Source organism: Gracilinanus agilis, chromosome 2, assembly GCF_016433145.1.
Source record: "Gracilinanus agilis isolate LMUSP501 chromosome 2, AgileGrace, whole genome shotgun sequence".
In the NCBI taxonomy this organism is placed as follows: Eukaryota; Metazoa; Chordata; class Mammalia; order Didelphimorphia; family Didelphidae; genus Gracilinanus; species Gracilinanus agilis.
The window spans coordinates 27,735,576-27,754,680 of record NC_058131.1 but is presented as its reverse complement, the minus strand read 5'-3'; the positions used below and the strand labels follow the sequence as shown (position 1 = coordinate 27,754,680).

Sequence of the window (19,105 nt, the reverse complement as noted above, 5' to 3'; positions counted from 1 at the left end):
CCTCCTGAGATAGCACTGGACTGGGACCAAAGGTTTAAAAGATGGCGGAAGCTTTGGTCTCTGCCATCAAGGTGGTCATATTCCAGTGAGGGAGATGGGCATAAAGAACTGGGATCCAAACTAGAATGTGATATGTGACATGTTGAAGAGGCTAGAGGAGGGAGAGGACTTTCCTAGAATAGAGATTAGACTCCCACAGTCCTTAGTTTCTTTCAGCCCCTTGAGGGTACTTTCAACCAGAAGCAGGGTTAGGAATTTTTTCAAAGGGGGTCAAGAAGGAAATCATCAACCCATAAGATGAAGTAGGGAATAGAGGTGTGTCAAGGAATGCTGGGTCCCTCTGGGAAATTGAGAGGCTCTAGGCTCTTCCAAATTAAGATAGATTAGATTTATTCTTTTTGATCTCAGAGGGCAGAACTAGGAACAATAAATAGATGTAGCTTAGAGGCTTGATGCCAGGAAAACATTTCTTAATGATTATAGTTTTCCAAAGCTGTTTCCTCTGAAGGAAGGTTGCCAGCATGTTCAGTGAATCCCTGGTAGAAGATCTATCAGAGGACGTGGCCAGGAGTCCTACAGGATATATTGACATGGATGGGTTGCAATCTGTTCCATGGAAAGGATTACTCACATGGACGAGATCCCATATCCATCAAATTAGCAAGTTACCAATTGTTTCAAGTCTGTGGTTCTTTTTCCCCTAACATGAGCACAGTGCTCTTAAGGCTGTGGATTGAATGGGTCTTATATCCTCACAGCTTTAGCTTAGGGGCTGACTATAATTTGTCCATCAGTCAACAGACAATGAATAAGTGCTTACTATATACCAAGCATCTGGTGGCACAGTGGAAAGAATTATAATCTTGGTGCCAATTAGACTCATCTTCCTGATTTCAAATTTGCCCTCAGATACTTACTAGCTGTGTGACTCTGAGCAAGTCACTTTACCCTGTTTGCCTCAGTTTCTTCATCTGCAAAACAAGCTGGAGGAGGAAATAGCAGATCACTCTAGTGTCTTGGCCAAGAAAACGCCAAAAGAGGTCACAATGAAGTGGATGCTAAAGAAACAAATGAACTACAACAACATACCAGGCACTGTGTTAAGCCCTGGGGATAGGATAATTAGAAAAAAAAGTACACAGGTTGCTATCATTATGGGGCTTACATTGGTATGAGGGAAGACAACACAAAAGGAGCTGAAAAGTCAATAGGGGGAGGTATGGGGAGATGTTTGGGCCTTTATCCCAAATGGAGGTGCTAGAAAGACCTCACCATTCAGAGAAGGGGAAGCATAAACTCAACACATTCTTCCCTGATTGGATAGTCCCCAGCCTCTGGGAGGACTGGTGATGTAGATTAGAGACTGATCCAGCGGGGCTGGCTGCAAATTTCAACAAAGAGAAGACTATGTCAGTGGGCTTTTGAGAAACTGCGGAGTTCTTTGACTCCCAAACTCTTCCCTGAACAAAAGGTTCCTACTCTTTTAGTACCAATGTTATTTTGGAGATAATGGGTGGCCCTGAACCATGGAATTAGAGGGTCTGAAGCTCTTTATAGCATCAATGAGAAATGGAGCAGTGCATGGTATGACCCACCTGCACCACATTATGAATGAAGACTTGAGCAGCAGAGGTAGAAAAGTCACCATAGACATGTGTGACTAGAAAACAGTGGGCCAGGAGCAGCTGGACAGCTCAGTGCAGAGAGATCCACACCAGGAGACAGAAGTTTCTGGGTTCAGATCTGACCTCAGACACTTACTCGTTGTGTTACCCTGGACAGTTCATGTAAATCCAGTTGCCTAACTTACCTCTCTTCTGCCTTGGAACTGATACTTAGTATTGATGGGCAAAGTGTGCCATATTGTAATTATAGCTCTAATGAGATTTACATGAACAAAGTCTGGAGTCTAAGTCAGGGCAATACTGTAGTGCCTTTTGACAAAGGTAAGTTACCTCCATGGATTTACCTCGTTAGGCTTCCTTTCCCTCATCCAGAAGGTGAGAGGGTTGCATTAGGTGATCTCTATGGTCCCTTCCAGAAACAAACTCCGATCCTATCATTCTTGAATGAACTCTTCTTTGATGTTCCCCCTTTCACTCTGGACCACAATCTGTGGGTGACTCTCCCCCACATACCACTTTGACATTTGATTCTGCTCATTTCCCTTATTGAGGTCACTAGACAGCATCCTGCTGAGTTATGGGGGAATCCCCAAGCATTGGGGTTCTCTTTGATGGAAAAGATAGAGAAGATTAAAGTGACCACAGAGACCAAGATAATATGGCATTTGGAGGAAGAGAAAACTTTACTGAATCACACGGCCTTATTGAGTTGGATAAGATGGCAGAAGTCAACTAGTCTACCTGGATTAGAGAGCCTTCTACAATGTCTTTGGCACACCTTTGCTTAAAGCCTTCAGTGAGGGGTGGTGGTGATGCTGACTAATTGTAACAACTAAGAATTTTAATTTTGAGAACCCCACCCCAACCTTATTTTATCCTAGAAAAAGATCTAAGGGTGAAGAAGGAGTTTTGCTGCAGAGAGCAGTGTGGTGTAGTGAAAACAGCACTGGAGTTGCAATCAAAGGGCCTGAGTTCAAATCTTGACTTTACCATCAGCTATCACTATGAGCTTGGGAAAAGCCTCAATTTCCTCAAATGTAAAATAAGAGAGATGGACTAAATAAGTCCACTAGTCCCTTCCTTCTCTAAATCAATGATCTGTTATGAATCCTAGACAGCGAGAAAGAACACAAGTAAATTTGATCAGAGGAATTATTCTTGTGTTCCCCAGAAAGGATAAGCTAAGATCAGTGATTGAAAATTGCAGAGACAGACTTCATTCCAGGGAAAGGAAAAAAAGTTTATTAATAACTAGAGGAATCCCCCAATGGAATAACACATCACAGAAAGCAGGAAGCATCAGATGGTATCATTAGATGTCTTCATTTGTTGAGGATGGTGCAGAAGGGATTCTTGGTCAGGAAAAGCTTGAATTGGTTTGTCACTGAGGTTCTCTGCCTGTGGGGAAAATGAGAATGTCTAAGCCCTGTTAGATGTAAAATAAGAAACACACACACACACATACACAAACACACACACAAAGGAGTCCATGTTTTCAGAATTAAAGTCCTCTAGAGTGCATCTTTGTGTCCATTATGAGACATAGTACTTTCTAAATTCAAACACTACAAATGCCATATGTGTCACCCATATTTCTCAGTGACACCTGATGGTGACTCCACTCTAGAATTTCCTGTCTTCACCACAGACTTCATTTCATTTCTACTCTCAAGGCTTCCAGATATGCTCAGCTTCTGCCTAGCAACAGATATCTCAGCCAGAAATGATAGGAGGGCTAGTCCTGGGCAGGGACAATCCAAACTAGGCTGGAGATGAGCGGTAAAGAGCCAAGGTTTATATAGAGACCTTGTTTCTCTTTTGGACACCACCGGGGTTCAGAGTTTGGAAGGTGAAACCTCTACCACCAAGAGTGTGATTGCAGATGCCAGGCAGTCACCTGTGGAATGGGATGGCCAGCCAAAGGAGAAGGAAAAGAAAGAGGGGGTCTTTGTCATCCTTGCTGCTCTTTATGGGGGTACTTTCTGTAATGAGGATCCAGGCAGGTGAGTCTAGGGAAGCAAGTGGGGGGAAGGATGGAAGGCAATGTGGTTTGGATCTGAGAGGGAACATTCGGACCCTACCCTGGAATAATCCTGCTATTGACAGTAGACATTTAAATAGGCAGACTAACAAGAGCGTTATGACTAGAACCATAAGGACAGGGGATGATTCTGCTGGGTTACTTCTCTTCCACTTAACCAAGTAGAAGTTCAGGAAAATCTTCCAGGAAAAAATGAGGTTTGACCCGAGAGAGTGAATACTGATCTACTTTATGTCCATGTCCAAGAATTGAAAAGGATTAGGGCTAAGCAGGAACTGAGGCTACGAGGGCAATGTAAGGAAGAGAGGGATGGGAGTGAAGTTAAGCGCCTCCAAAAAAACAGACTTAAGCTATTATCTGGAGAAGATGGCAGGATGGAGACTTCCAGGCTGTCAAATGAGTGAGAGGAGTGATGAAGAATGAAAAGTTAATCAACTTTGACAAGATTTTTAAAAAGGGAGGAGAAACAAGAGACATCACTGATAGGGCCCACAGTTCACTGAATGCCCACTTGGAATTTCATGAAAAATAATTTTTATTTAATTTATTTTTTGTTTGTTTGATTCACCTTGTATTCAGTCAGCCATTCCTTTTCCAAATGAGAGCATCTCCAGTTTTCAACTTGTATCTTTGCCATTGGGTTGTGGGAAAGGTTCAAAGGAGATGATGCAGGTAAAGCCTTTTTCAATCTTTAAAGCACCCTAGAAATATTTGCCAGTGACTGTTATTATTATTCTAGACATTCCATTTCATCACTCTAGATCTCCTGAGAGCTCCTTGAAACTAAGTTGTTGCCTGAAAGGTTAAATGACTTACGCAGTGTCATACAGTCATATGTCAGAGACAGAACTTGAACCTAGTTCCTCCTGACTCCAAGTGTGACTCTAAGTATTATTATGACTATTGCCACTTCTGCTCGTGCTAATAGCACCACCAACAGGATGAAATGCATGTCACCTCTATTGTCCCATCTGCTACTCACCCTGTACTCAGACTGCTTTAAGTAAGTCTACATTGGATGAGTTTACATCAAAATAAGTTTTTAAATTTTATTTTTAATCCATGTTTTGCAATTAGTTTATCCATGTTTGCAATAGTTTCCAGCATATTAAATAAACAAGAATGTCAGCCAGCTAGGGACTTGTTCTAGGATCATTTCTATCTGAATCTCATTGAAAAGACTGAGAAGATTGAAATGATGGCAATGATAATGATGATTAATGATCAAAAAGAACATGAAGGAAAAGCTTCCCCTAGACATTGAATAAGCCAGGGATGAATTGGTTGGCTGCATTTGTGTTGGGAGTCCTGGAACCTTTGATAGTCCTAGAACCTTTGAAGTTGGGATATAAACAGGAAAGGTGAGGCAGATTAAGGAAGTTCTGGGTCTCTTAACATTTAGAGGCTAGTCACTGCTGACTACAATGTAGAAGGTATTTTTTACAGACATTGATGACTTAAAGATGTCCCCACTGATCTTTGGTTTATAGAAACAACTGACAGGAGCAGCCCTACCAATGAGAAAAATTAGAAATTCCCATGAGAAAGAAGCAACTCTATTTTTTTTTTGTAGGTAGACCAGAGACCTGCCTAGGATCTTAGGATCATGGTCTTATATTTAGAGTTTGAAAGGATTTGGAGTTATTTAGTTCAACTTCCTCCTTTTTCAGGTGAGGAAACAGACACCCCAAGAGGTAAAGTGACTGGTTTAAGATTATAGTTTAAGTTCTTTGTTTCTTTATCGTAGTAAATGCTAAATTTTGTATGATCCTGACCATGGCTCCACTGTATTTTATTATTTATTTTTTATTATTTTCATTATTTTCTCCTTGATCTGGGAGTTTTGGATTTTGCCTATAATATTGCTGGGAGCTTTCATTTTGGGATTTTCTTTCAAGAGGTAACATGTATTCTTCAAGTTTCTACTTTGTCCTCTAGTCTTAATATATCTGGGTAGCTTTCCTTTGTAAATTCTTTAAATATGATATCTAAGCCCTTTTTCTATTTATGGCTTTCAGGTTGTTCAATGATGTTAAAATTATCTTTCCTTGATTTATTTTCCAGGTCAATCATTTCTCTTGAGATATTTTCTATTTTATTCCATTTTTTTTCATTTTAAACTTTGTTTTATGGTTTCTTGATGTCTCAGAGTCATTAGCTTCTATTTGACCAATTATAATTTTCAAGCACTTATTTTTTTAAATGATATTTTTGTACCTTTTTTACCAAGTCAAACTTTTAAGAACTTGTTTTCTTCAATATTGGTTTGTACCTCATTTACCATCTGGCCACTTCTTATATATAAGAAGTTATTTTTTCAGTATTTTGGTACCTTTTTTAACCAAGTTGTTATTTATCTTTTCATAATTTTCTTGTGTACCACTTATTTATTTTCCCAACTTATCCTTTACTATTCTTCTTTGATTAAGAACGTTTTTTCCCTGCTACTTTAAAATTTTTCTTTAACTTACCTAGGGATGCTTGTTGGGTTTCTGCCAAATCTGCATTTTTTCTTTCAGGGTTTATGTGTAAATATTTTAAAGCTATTTTTTCTCTTGGATTTGTGTCTTAAGCTTCCCTGTTGCCATAAGTAGGTTTTTATGGTCAGGTCCTTTTTTTGTTATTTGCTTACTTTTTTCAGCTCATTCTTGACTTCGAATTTTGTGTTAGAATTCAGCTCTGTTCACCTCTGAGAGAAGATGACTGCCCTGGGCTTCTATCTTNTTAGAATTCAGCTCTGTTCACCTCTGAGAGAAGATGACTGCCCTGGGCTTCTATCTTTTCTGAGGTTGTGATGTCTTCACAGCTTGGTCTGGGGAACCTTTAAGTTTTTGATACTTACCAAGTGGTAGAATCTGGTAAAGGTTCTGTTTAGTATATGAAATGCTAGATGGTATAGTAAGTAGAGTTTTGGGCCATCAAGCAGTCTCATCTTCCTTAATTCAAATATGGCCTTAGACACTAACTATATGACACTTGGCAAAACACTTAACCCTGTTTGCCTCAGTTTCCTCACCTGTAAAATGATCTAGAGAAGGAAATGGCAAACTACTCCAGTAGCATTGCCAAGAAAACTCCAAATGGGCTCACAAAGAGTCAGACACAACTAAAATGATTTAATAGCAACAACAACAGCTCTTTACTACTTTCTTGGTCTGTGCTTCCAAAGGTTCTGACTCAATTTGAGTATTTTGGCATGTGTGCAGTTTAGTTTCAATAGTTTGCTATTGGACTCAATCACAGTCTATTGGGAGATTCTGCAGGTTGAAAGCCACTAAACTATCAATTTCTCCTTGGTTTTTGTCTCTTGACCTAGATTATTCCACTGTATGGGTGAAAGATTAGAACACTCTGCTCTTGGGTTTATAGGCCACACAGCTGTGGTTCTAGAATTTTTTTCTTCTTTGCTCTGTTTTCAGATAGGGTCCTTGAGTCCTTCTGACAATGATTGCTCTTCTCTTCCTGGAACTGTGACTTGGAATGGAATAATCAATGCCAGAACTTCCACATGGCACCTATTCCTGCTCCCAATGTTGGTACAAAGGTCCCCTGGGACTGGGACTTTTTTCTGCCCAGATGCTTAGTTCCCTCACTGTTCCCAGGCACTACTGCTTCCTCAAACTGTTGTCATCATCATAGCCTACCATGGCACTGCTACTGATGCTCTGCTCCTGGTCAGCTCCTATTCCAGGATCTACAGATCTTTCTATCTTCTCAGCCTATGCTGGGCTAGAAAAATGGCTCATTGTGACTTTTACTTGATTTCTATGAGGAGGCTGTTGAGAGAAAACAAAATGATTATTTTTCATGTCACCATCTTGATGCCATTCTCCTTTCTTAAGGTCAGTCATACAGGGAGTAAACAGCTGCACTTGGGCTCCTTCTTTGTAGATTCAACTTAGCCTAGCAGCAAGCACCTAAGGAAAATGGAGATCATAATGACCTGATGAAACCTGGGAACCAAATATACTAAGACAAGAAGAGATCAGGGTCTACAGTCGTTCTTGGCTCCACTTCCTGAGTTTTCACTTCTCTATTTACTCAAGAAATGCAGCTAAGTGGAAAGTTTGGTCATCTTAGGAGTCAGGAGAACCTGGAGTTCAAAGCCTCCCTCTGAACCATCATAGTTGGGTGATCAAGGCCAAGCCATTTAACTTCTCAGTTTTCCAGGTAACTGCCGAGCACTAAAAGTTATAGTTTAGTTGTTAATATGCATCAATGGAGGGAGCTTCCATGCTAGAAGTTCCCCTACTTTGATGAAATCACAGATCCAGTTCAAGAAACAGATACCACCAATCCATTTGAAATTCAGAGGAGGATGCTACCTTCTCTCATGACCATGGATGGCCACAAGAGGGCATGTTGGTTCTACTTCATTTATACATCCCCTTTTTAATTTAGTTTAAGCAGGTTTAGAATCTTTCAAGACACTTGGAGGCAAACAAATAAAAAACAGGCCTTTAAACAAGTAGATAGATGATAACCTGCCTCTCCCCCTTAATTTTATTAATGTCTTCAAGTTGATTGGATTGGTTGGTAGAGTTGATGGGGCCCCTGAACCTGATTCTTTTCCATCTGCCTTGTTGACTGGGCTATGAACCTCAAGGTTCCTCTTTTCGGTGCCCTCGAATTTCTCCCTCCTCTTTCCTTCTTTCACCACTCTTCTCCAGGGAGTGAATGGAATAAAAACTTCATCTCCCACCATGTATGACAATAGACTATTACTTAATGGTTTTATAGGATCATAACATTATTAAAACTAGAAATTAAAGATCAGGATTCTTTCTTAGCAAGGTACTTCCTCTCCCCTTGGTGAAAGGAAAAGAGAATGTTTCCTCAACTCTGTGACTATTTGATTGCCATGTCATCTGCTCCTATTGGTACCTTTCAAGGGATGGAAATGACCCTAGAAACAGAATTTATATGAGTTCTAGCAATAATCTAGTCTAATGTTATCAAATCCACTTAGAAATTAATCCTTGTGGCAGCAAATGGACTTATGAAGCCATCAATCCACATTATATTGTTTTATATTTTATTTATCCGCTTAAACATTTCCTAATGCTATATCAACATGACTCTGTCAAGTCAAGCCCATCCATACCAGAGTAAGAATTCTCACTCTCCAAAACATCTCCTACCAAGTGTTCTTTCAGCCTCTGCTTGAAGACCTCCAATAGTGAAGAGCTCACTGCATCATTTTGTAATATTTTCTTTTTTCCTCAACTACATATTAAAACGATCTTAAACTTCATTAAAACATGTTTGAGCCAAATTCTCTATCTTCCTTCCTTCCCTTCCCTCTCCCTGAGATGGTCAGAAATCTGATGTAGATTTTATATATGTAATAACAAAACATTTTTCCATGTTAGTGATTTTGTGTAAGAGAACTCTAACAAAACAAAAGAAAATGAAGAAAGAAAGTGAACTAAAGTATGTTTTGGTCTTTATTCAGACTCCATCAGGCCTTCCTCTGGAGGTGGACAGCATTTATTATCAAGAGTCCTTTGGGATTGTCTTGGCTCACTGTATTGCTAGAAACAGCTAAGTCATTCGCAATGTTCATCATTCAATATTACTGTTTGTGTGTGTGATGTTCTCCTGGCTCTGTTCACATCTCTTTGCATCAGTTCATGTAGCTCTTTCCAGGTTTTTCAGAAATAATCCTTATAAAAAAATTCCTTATAGCATGATAGTATTCCATTACAATCAAATACCATAACTTACTCAGCCATACCCTCCTTCATTAACTTTCCTCCTAATCCCTCCCCACCTTCACTCTTACTATAGGGAGCAATACCGTCCTCAGTCTCTCAGGTTCTCAACCTAGGAGTCATCTTGGATTCCTTGCCAGCTCTCACTCACCAAGTCCGACCGATAGCTCTTAAACATATCTCCTTTTCTCCTCTGAAACTGCTATCATGCTAGTGCAGTTCCCCATCACTTCACACATGGATAATTGCAGTAGCCCACAGGTGAGTGAATCTGCCTGCCTCACGTTTCTCCCTGCTCTCATCCATCCTCCATTCAACACCAAAGTGATTTTCCTAAAGCACAGGATAACCATGTCACTTTCTCATCAATAAACTCCAGCGGTTCCCTAATTAACTTAAGGATCAAATGCTCCCTTTGGCTTTCCTAGCTGTTCACAACCTTGTCCCCTCCTTGCTTTCTAGTCTTTTCACTCCCCATCACATTCTCTGATCCAGTGACACTGATCTCTTGGCTTTGCCATGAACAAGACATTCTTGGCTCTGGGCATTTTCTCTGACTGTCCTCCATCCCTGGAAAGCTCTCTCTCCTCATTTCCATCTTCTGACTTCCCTGGCTTCCTTTAAATCCCAACCAAGATTTCATCTTCTACATGAAGTCTTTCCTAACTCTTCTGAACTCTAATACCTTCTCTGTGTTGATCGTTTTCTATTTATCTGCTCTGTGGCTTATTTGTATGTACTTGTTTGCTTGTTGTCTTCTTATTCAATCACGTTTCTTGAAAGCAGGGACCATCTTTTGCCTCTTTTTTTTTATCTTCAATGCTTAGCAGAGTGCCTAGCACATAGCTGGAAGGAACCTTTGGAACCTTTCAAGTCTGATTTCTTCATTTTATAGATGGGTCAACACAGAGGTTAAATGATTTGCCCAGTATGATTAGATGGTAAGTGTCTGAGGTAGGATTAGAACCATGGTCTGGCTGACTACGTTCAGCACACTATCTACTGGGGCTATTCTATTCATTCTATTCTGTGCTATTCAGATCTAAGTGATCTAGGGAGACTTAACTGCCTTCCAAGTAGCAGGAGGATGAAGGGATGAGTGGGAGAAGGCACATGAGTTCTGGGTCTTCACATACTGATCCCCTTTTCTCTTTTCTCCCCATTCCTTCCTGTCCTGCAGCTCACCACAAACATGTGATACAGTTCACAGCAGTGGGCACAGGAAGCTCCCTCTCAGAATACTTTATTGTGGACTTTCTGGATGATGTACAGGTGCTCTCCTTTAACAAATATAACCATCAGCTCATGGCCAAGGAGGCCTGGATCTCACAGGTCCTGGGGGCCAAGTTCATGGAAGAGACTTGGCAGAAATTAGTGGACCATGAGAAGAGTTTCCTATGGTTCTTGAGGAAGTTGATGCAGAACAATACCAAGAGTGACAGTAAGTTAGCTCCTCTTCCCTTCTTCCATGCCTTTTTCCCCCATCCTTCTTTCTCTCTGCCTCCATTGAGCCCAATTTCCAGGAGGCCATACTATTGAGTGATCTCAGAGCACTCTAGGGAAAGGACCAGGAACACCAGCTTCCCAGGACACTGGCTACTTCTCTTGGAACTGGCCAATCAATAAACATTTATTAAGAGCCTACTATGTGCCAAGCATCCAGGGAGATGGTCTTCATCCTGAGGGTTACCATTTTCCTCTACATTTTTCCCAATCATTGAATATCAACTTGAAGCAACTAACTCTCCCTGTTCTCTCCTGGTTCTGTGCTCAGAGATTTGCTGTACAAACTTACCAACAAATCACCATCTGTGCTCTTCTGTCACTGTGACTGCATTTCAGGGCCTTATCTAAGCAGTTACTTCCAACTGCTCCTTTCTAGCGGGTCTCCTCCACATGCTCACAACCACCTGTGGGTTGTTCTAGAAATTACTCATGTAAAAAAAGGGCATATTCAAAATTCAGAAGTAAAACATTTAGATAAGGTGATTGGAAGTCATATAATAGAAAACTGGCTAACCCAGACTGACATGAAGCTCTTACTCAATTCTTTCTTAACTCCATGTCTTCAGTTTACCTTGATCATGACTTTTCATGAGTAGGGAGCACCTGGTCCCTTTAGGAGCTCAAGGAATTTACATCAAAAGGCTGTCCTTAAAGATCCCCAAAGTTAATCTTTTATGATATTGGACACCTTGAGGTTTCCTGCCTCCTTGTATGCCTCCCTCCCTGGGATGTCAATCTAGCAACTCACATCTCTATCTTGCTTTCAATATATAATTTCCTCCACAATAATTCTGTATAGAGGAAGGGAAGTGACATCATCTCTATTTGATGAGTGAGAATACTGAGAAAGAGAGGTGAAGTCATTTTCCTGAGATTATCTTGATAATAAATGTCAGAGCTGGGATTCAAATCCTGGTCCTACTGACCAGATATGCACATCTCACTTCACGACCATCACCTCCAAACCTGCCTCTACAGTGAACCGCACGGTGCAACTCTTCATACTTTGCGAACTTGAGAGGAACAACCTGCTAGGAAATGAAATCCAGATTGCTGTGGATGGTCAGGATTTTTGCTGGCTGGATGAAGAGTACGGGGATTGGTTTATCATGGTGCCTGAGGCTGAGCCCTTCAAACCCATGCTGACAAGTAACCTGTGGACCACTCAGAGGAAACACTACATGCAAGAATATTGTATTAACACCATGAAAAAAATTCTACAGCACTCAAGTATAAAGAAAAATGGTGAGTACCTGGTCTTTCTGTCCAATTTCCATCAGGATGTCGAGGTTACTTTAGTGGCTGATGCTCTGGTGTGTGTGGGAAGTCAAAGAACTGGGTCCTGGCTTTAGCTCTGACCACTATGGGGAAAAAAATCAGTGACAGAGAAAGGAGAGAGATTGTTATCGTGTATGATCATACTCATTCTCTTAGTGTCATCAGCATGTGGAAGTAACCCTCATGATTCTCAATCTGTGCCTTCTGAGCACAAGCTCTGCTTTGTCCCATCATGTTAGGGAAACTGAGGCTCAAAGACAGACTCTATCTCCCTGTCACTATTTGTCTTTGTTTCTCTTAATAACTAGTGCAGATAAAGGTAGAGATGTTCATCATCAAAGGGGAGAGGAGGATGATACTGACCTACACCAACTCACAAAGACTAATTGACTATAAAGTAGAGAAATAACTTCCTAGCCATGCTTTTCCCTTCTTCTACTAGTGAACTGGATTATTTAAAGCCATTTACATGAATCCTATTGAATTGCACCAAATAATTTCTAGTCTAATGTTTTAGCCTGTCAAGGTCTTTCTGGATCCTGACCCTGTCATCCCATGTGTTAACTATCTACTCCTTACCCCTTCATGTCATGTTCAAATATGATGAAAGCATCTATACTTTCTCTCTGGTCATTAATGAAAATGGAGACCTCTGGCCAAGTCAACATTGAGCCATTTATACATATTCTTTGAGCCTAATGCTTCCTTGGGTAAATATTTAAATCCAGGTAAACTATATTCATAGCATTTCTTTCATCTCCTAATTTAGCAATGCTGCCAACAAAGAAAATGAGGTTAGTCTGGCAACCTGCTCTTGATGAAGCCAAGCTAGCTCTTTGTAATTATAACTTCCTTTTTAGGTCTTCATCAACCATCTCTTTAAGGAACCCTTTTAGAATCTTCACAGGAATCCAAGTCAAGCTTGAACTTGTAGACTCATCTTCTTTTTTTAAAGAATCAGGGAAACAATTACCTTCCTTTAATCCTATGGTACCTGCTCCATTCTCCATGGAGAATATGTCCATGATTTGTCATGGACTTATTATCAATAGAAGAGCCATTTTCTTTGCTAGTACTTCCAGGGCCCAAGAACATGGTTCTTCTGGACCAGGTAAGGATCAAATGAGAATATTTGCATTGTTCTTTGAAAACATTAAAGTGTTATATAAATATTACTACCACTACTACTACTACCACCACCACCAAAGTACTACTACTACAATGATTAAAAAAAAAAGAAACCAAGTATTATATAAATCTATCCATTCTGATTTTTATTTTTGTTTCAACTCTCTATTAGTCATTTTTCTTTTCTGATCTCCTGTAAATATGACTCTCTTTGGCAGAAAAACAGCAACAAAATAAGCATGTCTGCCTTCTCTCTATTGTCATTATTATTCCAACCACTCTTAAGCAATAATCACAATATGACTTCTTTAATAATCCCTTTCCCCCAATATTACTTTAAAAACTCCTTGTTGTTGTCCATTGCTTTCCTCATCATGAGCCTAAGCTTAAGCTGCCTCTTAGCCTTCCTGACACTTCTTCTAATGGTGGTACCATCATCATTTATTACTTGTCCCAGATTCCATGTTCTGTATATTTCTTTTAAAATTCTATTGGGTTGGGGCAGCTAGATGGTGTAGTGTAGTGAGAGCTAGGCCTATGGATGGGAGGTTCTGGGTTCAAATTTGGCATTGGACACTTCCTAGCTATGTGATCTTGAGTAAGTCACTAACTCCCGTTGCCTAGCCCTTACTGCTCTTCTGCCCTGGAATCCATATTCACTATTGTTTTTAAAACAGAGGGTAAGCGTTAAAAAAAATTTCTTGGTTAGAGAGTTACCTATGTATCTTCATCAATCTATTCAGACAGTTTCTCTTTTTCTCCTTTATATGAATGGTTTCCTTTGGTTTCTTCAAAATCTTACTTTAGAATGCTTCTTTTTATGGGCTGGCTTCCTCTGCAGATTTTAGTCCATGAGATTAGCTTTCCTCTGAACCCTTTGAAGTCTATTCTTCCAGAGTGTTGAGGGCATACCAGCCCAGCCCAAATTCCTAGACATCTATCACAAAGTCAAGAAGGGAGTCATCACTTCCTCTCCATGTTTGTATCACAACACTCCAGCAATCAATTCTTCACTTTTAATGAAAATTTTATCTACAAATAACTTCACCTGGTTGCTTCTTCCACATTTTGAAGGAAGAATTTATAATGAAGGCAAGTCTCCATATTACCAGCTGGTTTGTCTTTTGTAGAAACAGAGATCCAGTGGATATCTGGATAATTGAAATCACATAACACTGCTATAGCTTGGCAAGTTGTGAATTTGTATGCCAAGCTTGTGAACTTGAGGGTCTGTGATCTGCACCAATGAATGGTATAAGCACATGGATAAATCATGGACATGAACACTAGGAAATATTGAAGAAGTTCTGGTTTTTAACCTGTTGTAATAGACAGGATGGTCAATAGTTTAGTTGGGTTAGAAATCTGTTGATATTTTTGCTGTTACTATTCACAACCATTTGTTGAAGGTCTTCTGTGTGCAGAGGACACTGGAGAGGTATAAAATAGACACAGAGAGAGTATAAAATGGATCGTGTAGTACCTTACCCTCCAAGACATTATGCCTGTAAAATACTAGGGCAGTGATGGTGAACCTTTTAGAGCGATGGGTGATGTGAGAAATGTTCTCAGGCAAGGGGGAGAGGAGCATCCCAGCTCCACAACCCTCTGGCTTTATAATAATGAACTCTGGTGAATCCTGTGTTGGGGTGACAGCACATGTGCCCACCAAGAGGGCTCTGAGTGTCCTTTCTGGCATGCATGCCATAGGTTCACCCTGTGTATTGAACAAAAAGGGAAATGAAGAAAAGAAGAGACAATGGGAACCAAAAATACTACTGAGATTTTCACATAATGCCTTCTCTCCTGACCTCTACCTTTAGTGCCCCCTGACGTGACTGTGTCCTATCATGAAGCCATGGATGGCATTACTACTCTCTCCTGCTCTGCTACTGGCTTCTACCCCAGCTCTATCCTGTTGCACTGGCAGAAAGAGGAGAAGAAAATTGTGGTTGGGAAGGAGAGTTCCAGTGGGCTCTTGCCCAACGCAGATTCCACTTTCTACCAACGAGTCTTCATTGAGCTCCCACCAGAGGAAACAGTGACCAATTACGGTTGTGTAGTGGAACATATTGAGCTGGGAACACCAAAAGTATATCCTGGTGAGAGCTAAACTTGAGTTTGTTAGTCTGAGCCCCAGGAAGAACTGGCTATGAAATACTATTAATGCACTCCTCTTCTTCTATCTCCTTCAGAATATACATATAGGGGAAGATTCCCAGAAGAGTTCTACTCACATTAACTTTATTCCCTTTATACTCTTCTTCTTGCTGTCACAGTCCATGTGAAATCTTCTAAAAAGAGGTCTCGGACCTTGACTCTGACCATCCTGGGTGTTGTCATTCTGGTTTTGAGCTGTATTGTTTCCTTCATCATGTGGCATAAAATAAAGACAGGTATGTATATGAGGAGAGAGAGAAAGGAACAAGAGTTGTAAGTTAGAAAGGGCTAGGAAATATTGATCTTCCACCAACTTTGTGAGGGTGTGGAAATCAAGAAGAGATTTGTGTTTCTATTTCCACCTTACCCTCTGGATCTAAGAGATCTGGAAACTTTTCTATTAAGTTTTTTTTTTTTTTTTTTTTGAGATTTGATGTTAAGGTTCTTTTTTGGAGGGAGGTAGGTCATGATTTTCAAGTAGTCTAATTATTCTTAAATTATCTTTCCTCAATCTGTTTTCTAAACCAGTTGTTTTTGCTATAAGATACCTTATATTCCCCCCCTATTTTTTCAGTTTTTGATTTTTTTTTAGTGTTTCTTCTTTTTTCATTTCATCATTAACATTCATTTGGCCATTCTAATTTTCTAGGAGTTTATTGTTTGTGAAAATCTTTGGACCTCTTGTGCCAATCTGTTCATCTATTTCATAGATCTAATTTCTTTTCCAAAAACATCTTCAACTCCCTTTTTTTTTAAGGCAATGGGGGTCAAGTGACTTGCCCAGGGTCACACAGTTCAACTCTCTTTTAAAAAGGTTTTTTTTTTTTTTGTTTTGTTTTTTTTTTTTTTTTGCCTCAGCTCCCCTAGGAATTCTAGTTTAATCTCTCTCCAATCTGTTTGTTTGGGATTTTTTTTGAGGCTTTGCTTGCAGACATCTTGGAGTTGTGCCCTTCTTCTGGGTTTATGTCTTGAGCATCCCTATCATTATAGTACCTGACTAAATTATACTTTTTCATTAGCTCAACTTGTCTCAAATTCATTCAAAAGGGATGGAAATCTCATTACCTCATGTATTGTCCCAATCTACTTTTGGAATATTCTGTTAAATATTTTTTGTCATCCAAAGAAAATTTGCCTCCCATCTACCTCCCCTCAATGTAGAAAAAAATTAATCCCTCTTCTGTGTGACAGCTACCCCCAGTATTCTCTTCCCCAGGCCACAAGCCCCCATTTCCTTCCAACTTTATATGACATAGTTTCTAGTTCTCTCCCTATCCTATCATGGTAGATTTCTGGATGTTATATGTTGCCAGGGTACTTCATAAAAGTGGTCTTGACTACAAAACCAAATAAGGAATGACCAGGGCAAAGGACAGTGAGGTCATCAGTTTCCCACCGGCCTTTTCTCTTAATCTAGCCTAAAATCATGTTTATTTTTTCAACTACTGTGTCTATTCACTGACTCAAACTGAGTTTGCATTCTGACCAAAATCCCCCAGATCTTTTTTTCCTCACATCTACTCTTAGAGAATCATGCTTCTCCAGTCCTGCTGTTAGAAGCTTTACAGGTGATTTTATATATGTCATCATATTAGTTTTGACCTATATTTCTAACCCATCTTATTCCCTTTGGATCTTGATGCTCATCCAACATAGTAGCTCTTCCATCCATCTTTGTGCCACCTGTTACTTATGATCTCATTTATTTCATTTTCTTAATACATAATGAAAATCATTGGCCCAAGGAGAAGTGTTGGAGGCTTTACTTGAGGAGAGATAAAAACTAAGCAACATCCTGGGGAAATGGTTGCTCTGCACAGGCAGCTCCCAGTCTGGTTTGGGAGATGCACAGTCCTTGTATCTCGAGAGGGTGCAGGCAGCCATCAAGTGTGCTCTTGCTTTGAAAAGGGGGGATATAAGAGCCTCATCTCCAGGTCCATTGTCCTTTGCACATTTTTTGTGACTCTCACTAATTTTTTTACAGGCTACAGCATCCATGAGTGTGCTACAATGGAAGGTGAGATGCTGGAGTAGGATGGGAGGAAAGTGGAGTGTTACCCCAAACCATAAATATCCATAATCTCAAAAACCTTGTGATTCATGGGGCAGGTCAGGGAGAGATGCTATTAAATGGGAGAAAACCAAATTGGAAGGAAATTGTGTGTGTGTGTGTGTGTGTGTGTGTGTGTGTGTGTGTGAGAGAGAGAGAGAGAGAGAGAGAGAGAGAGAGAGAGAGAGAGAGTGTGTGTGTATAATCCCTAGATCCAGCATCCATTTACACTGACCTATCCAGGATAGGAATTCCAAAAGGAAATATGAGTGGGATAATGGATATAGAGGGAGCCGGCCTGGTTAGCTATTTCGTAGAGCCCAGATATGAGGAGAATTATTTTCATGCATATAGAAAAGGGGAAAAGAAATAACTTTTTTTTTCAGACATTCAATTGGACCTTCAAAGACTCTAGAATATCCTCTGTTGCTAGCCTCAGCTGCAGATGTTATTTGCTCATTCCTGCTGGATATGAAGAAGCTTTGTCCAAGAACTATCCTGATACCAGCCAGATCCTGTTCCCTTTTCTCACCTTAATGCTCTCCTTTCTCCCTCCCACTTCTGAGACTTGGCTCTGATCTTTCTTCTGCCTTGGTTCTCCCTCTGAGTACAGAGGTAATAAGCTGCAGTAGAAGGCTCTGAGATTTGGAGTCAGGACACCTGGGTTTAATCTGGACTCTGACAACTAATAGCTGTGGACAAGCTACAATTTCCTCAAGCTAAGGCAGCCATCTAAGATTATCTACTAAGCCTTAGATTAGTTTGAGACTGCCCAGGTAGGACTCCCCAGGACTTCTTCTACCAACAGAATCACAAACTCCTGTTTATATTGATTTATGAGAAGCATATTTGAAGACTTCAATGGATCCATGACCTCTTCAGTGTGAATGCAACTTCATAGGAGCAGACCAAAATCCTCCTAAACCCTCTCATTCTGTGTAGTTTGAGCATTGATTTGATTTACATGATTGATCAATCAAGAAACAAACATTTATTAAGCACCTCTGTGTGCCAGACACTGTGTAAGACTCTGGGGACACAAAGACAAATGAGACAGTAACCATCTTTAAGGGGACTACATACTATTGGAAGAAACAACATATACAGCTAATAGCACATGCACATGTATGTATTTGCACATATATATGTGTGTGTGTGTGTTCATATTTCAGCTGAGCCTGTGATTTCAACAGCATTGGGACTCCTAGTGAGGGACTCCTTTGTTAATGCATGTTGGCACCTTCCTTGAAGTTTAGAGCCTTGGTGAGTTTTTTTAGGGCATTAAGAGGGTAATTGATTTATTCAGTGTCACATAACAAATAGATAGCAGAGGTAGAATATGAAACCAGGATTCCCTGTCTTTGAGACTATTTCCCTTGAGGTATGTTCTTACGTGACTTTGAGGATATGTGCATGTTAAGGTAACAATAATAAAAGCTAGCATTTACCTAGCCCTTTAAAAATTTGTAAAATGCTTTACAAATATTCATTTGTTCTCCACTACAACCAGGTATAAGTTATAATTATCTCCATTTTACATATAAGGAAACTGAGGTGGAGAAAGGATAAATGATATGCTCAGGATCACATGACTAGTAAGTGT

General features: G+C 40.0%; 1 protein-coding gene across 1 annotated transcript; it reads left to right on the top strand.

Annotated features, from left to right (window-relative positions):
* Positions 1–3,468: 3,468 nt before the first annotated feature.
* LOC123233111 (major histocompatibility complex class I-related gene protein-like) lies at positions 3,469–17,917 on the top strand. The gene is made up of 7 exons (XM_044659280.1): positions 3,469–3,628; positions 10,561–10,821; positions 11,865–12,131; positions 15,116–15,394; positions 15,572–15,688; positions 17,437–17,469; positions 17,889–17,917. Exons 1-7 carry the CDS (start codon positions 3,508–3,510, stop codon positions 17,915–17,917), a joined length of 1,107 nt encoding a protein of 368 aa, XP_044515215.1. The 5' UTR covers positions 3,469–3,507.
* The last annotated feature ends 1,188 nt before the right edge of the window (positions 17,918–19,105 follow it).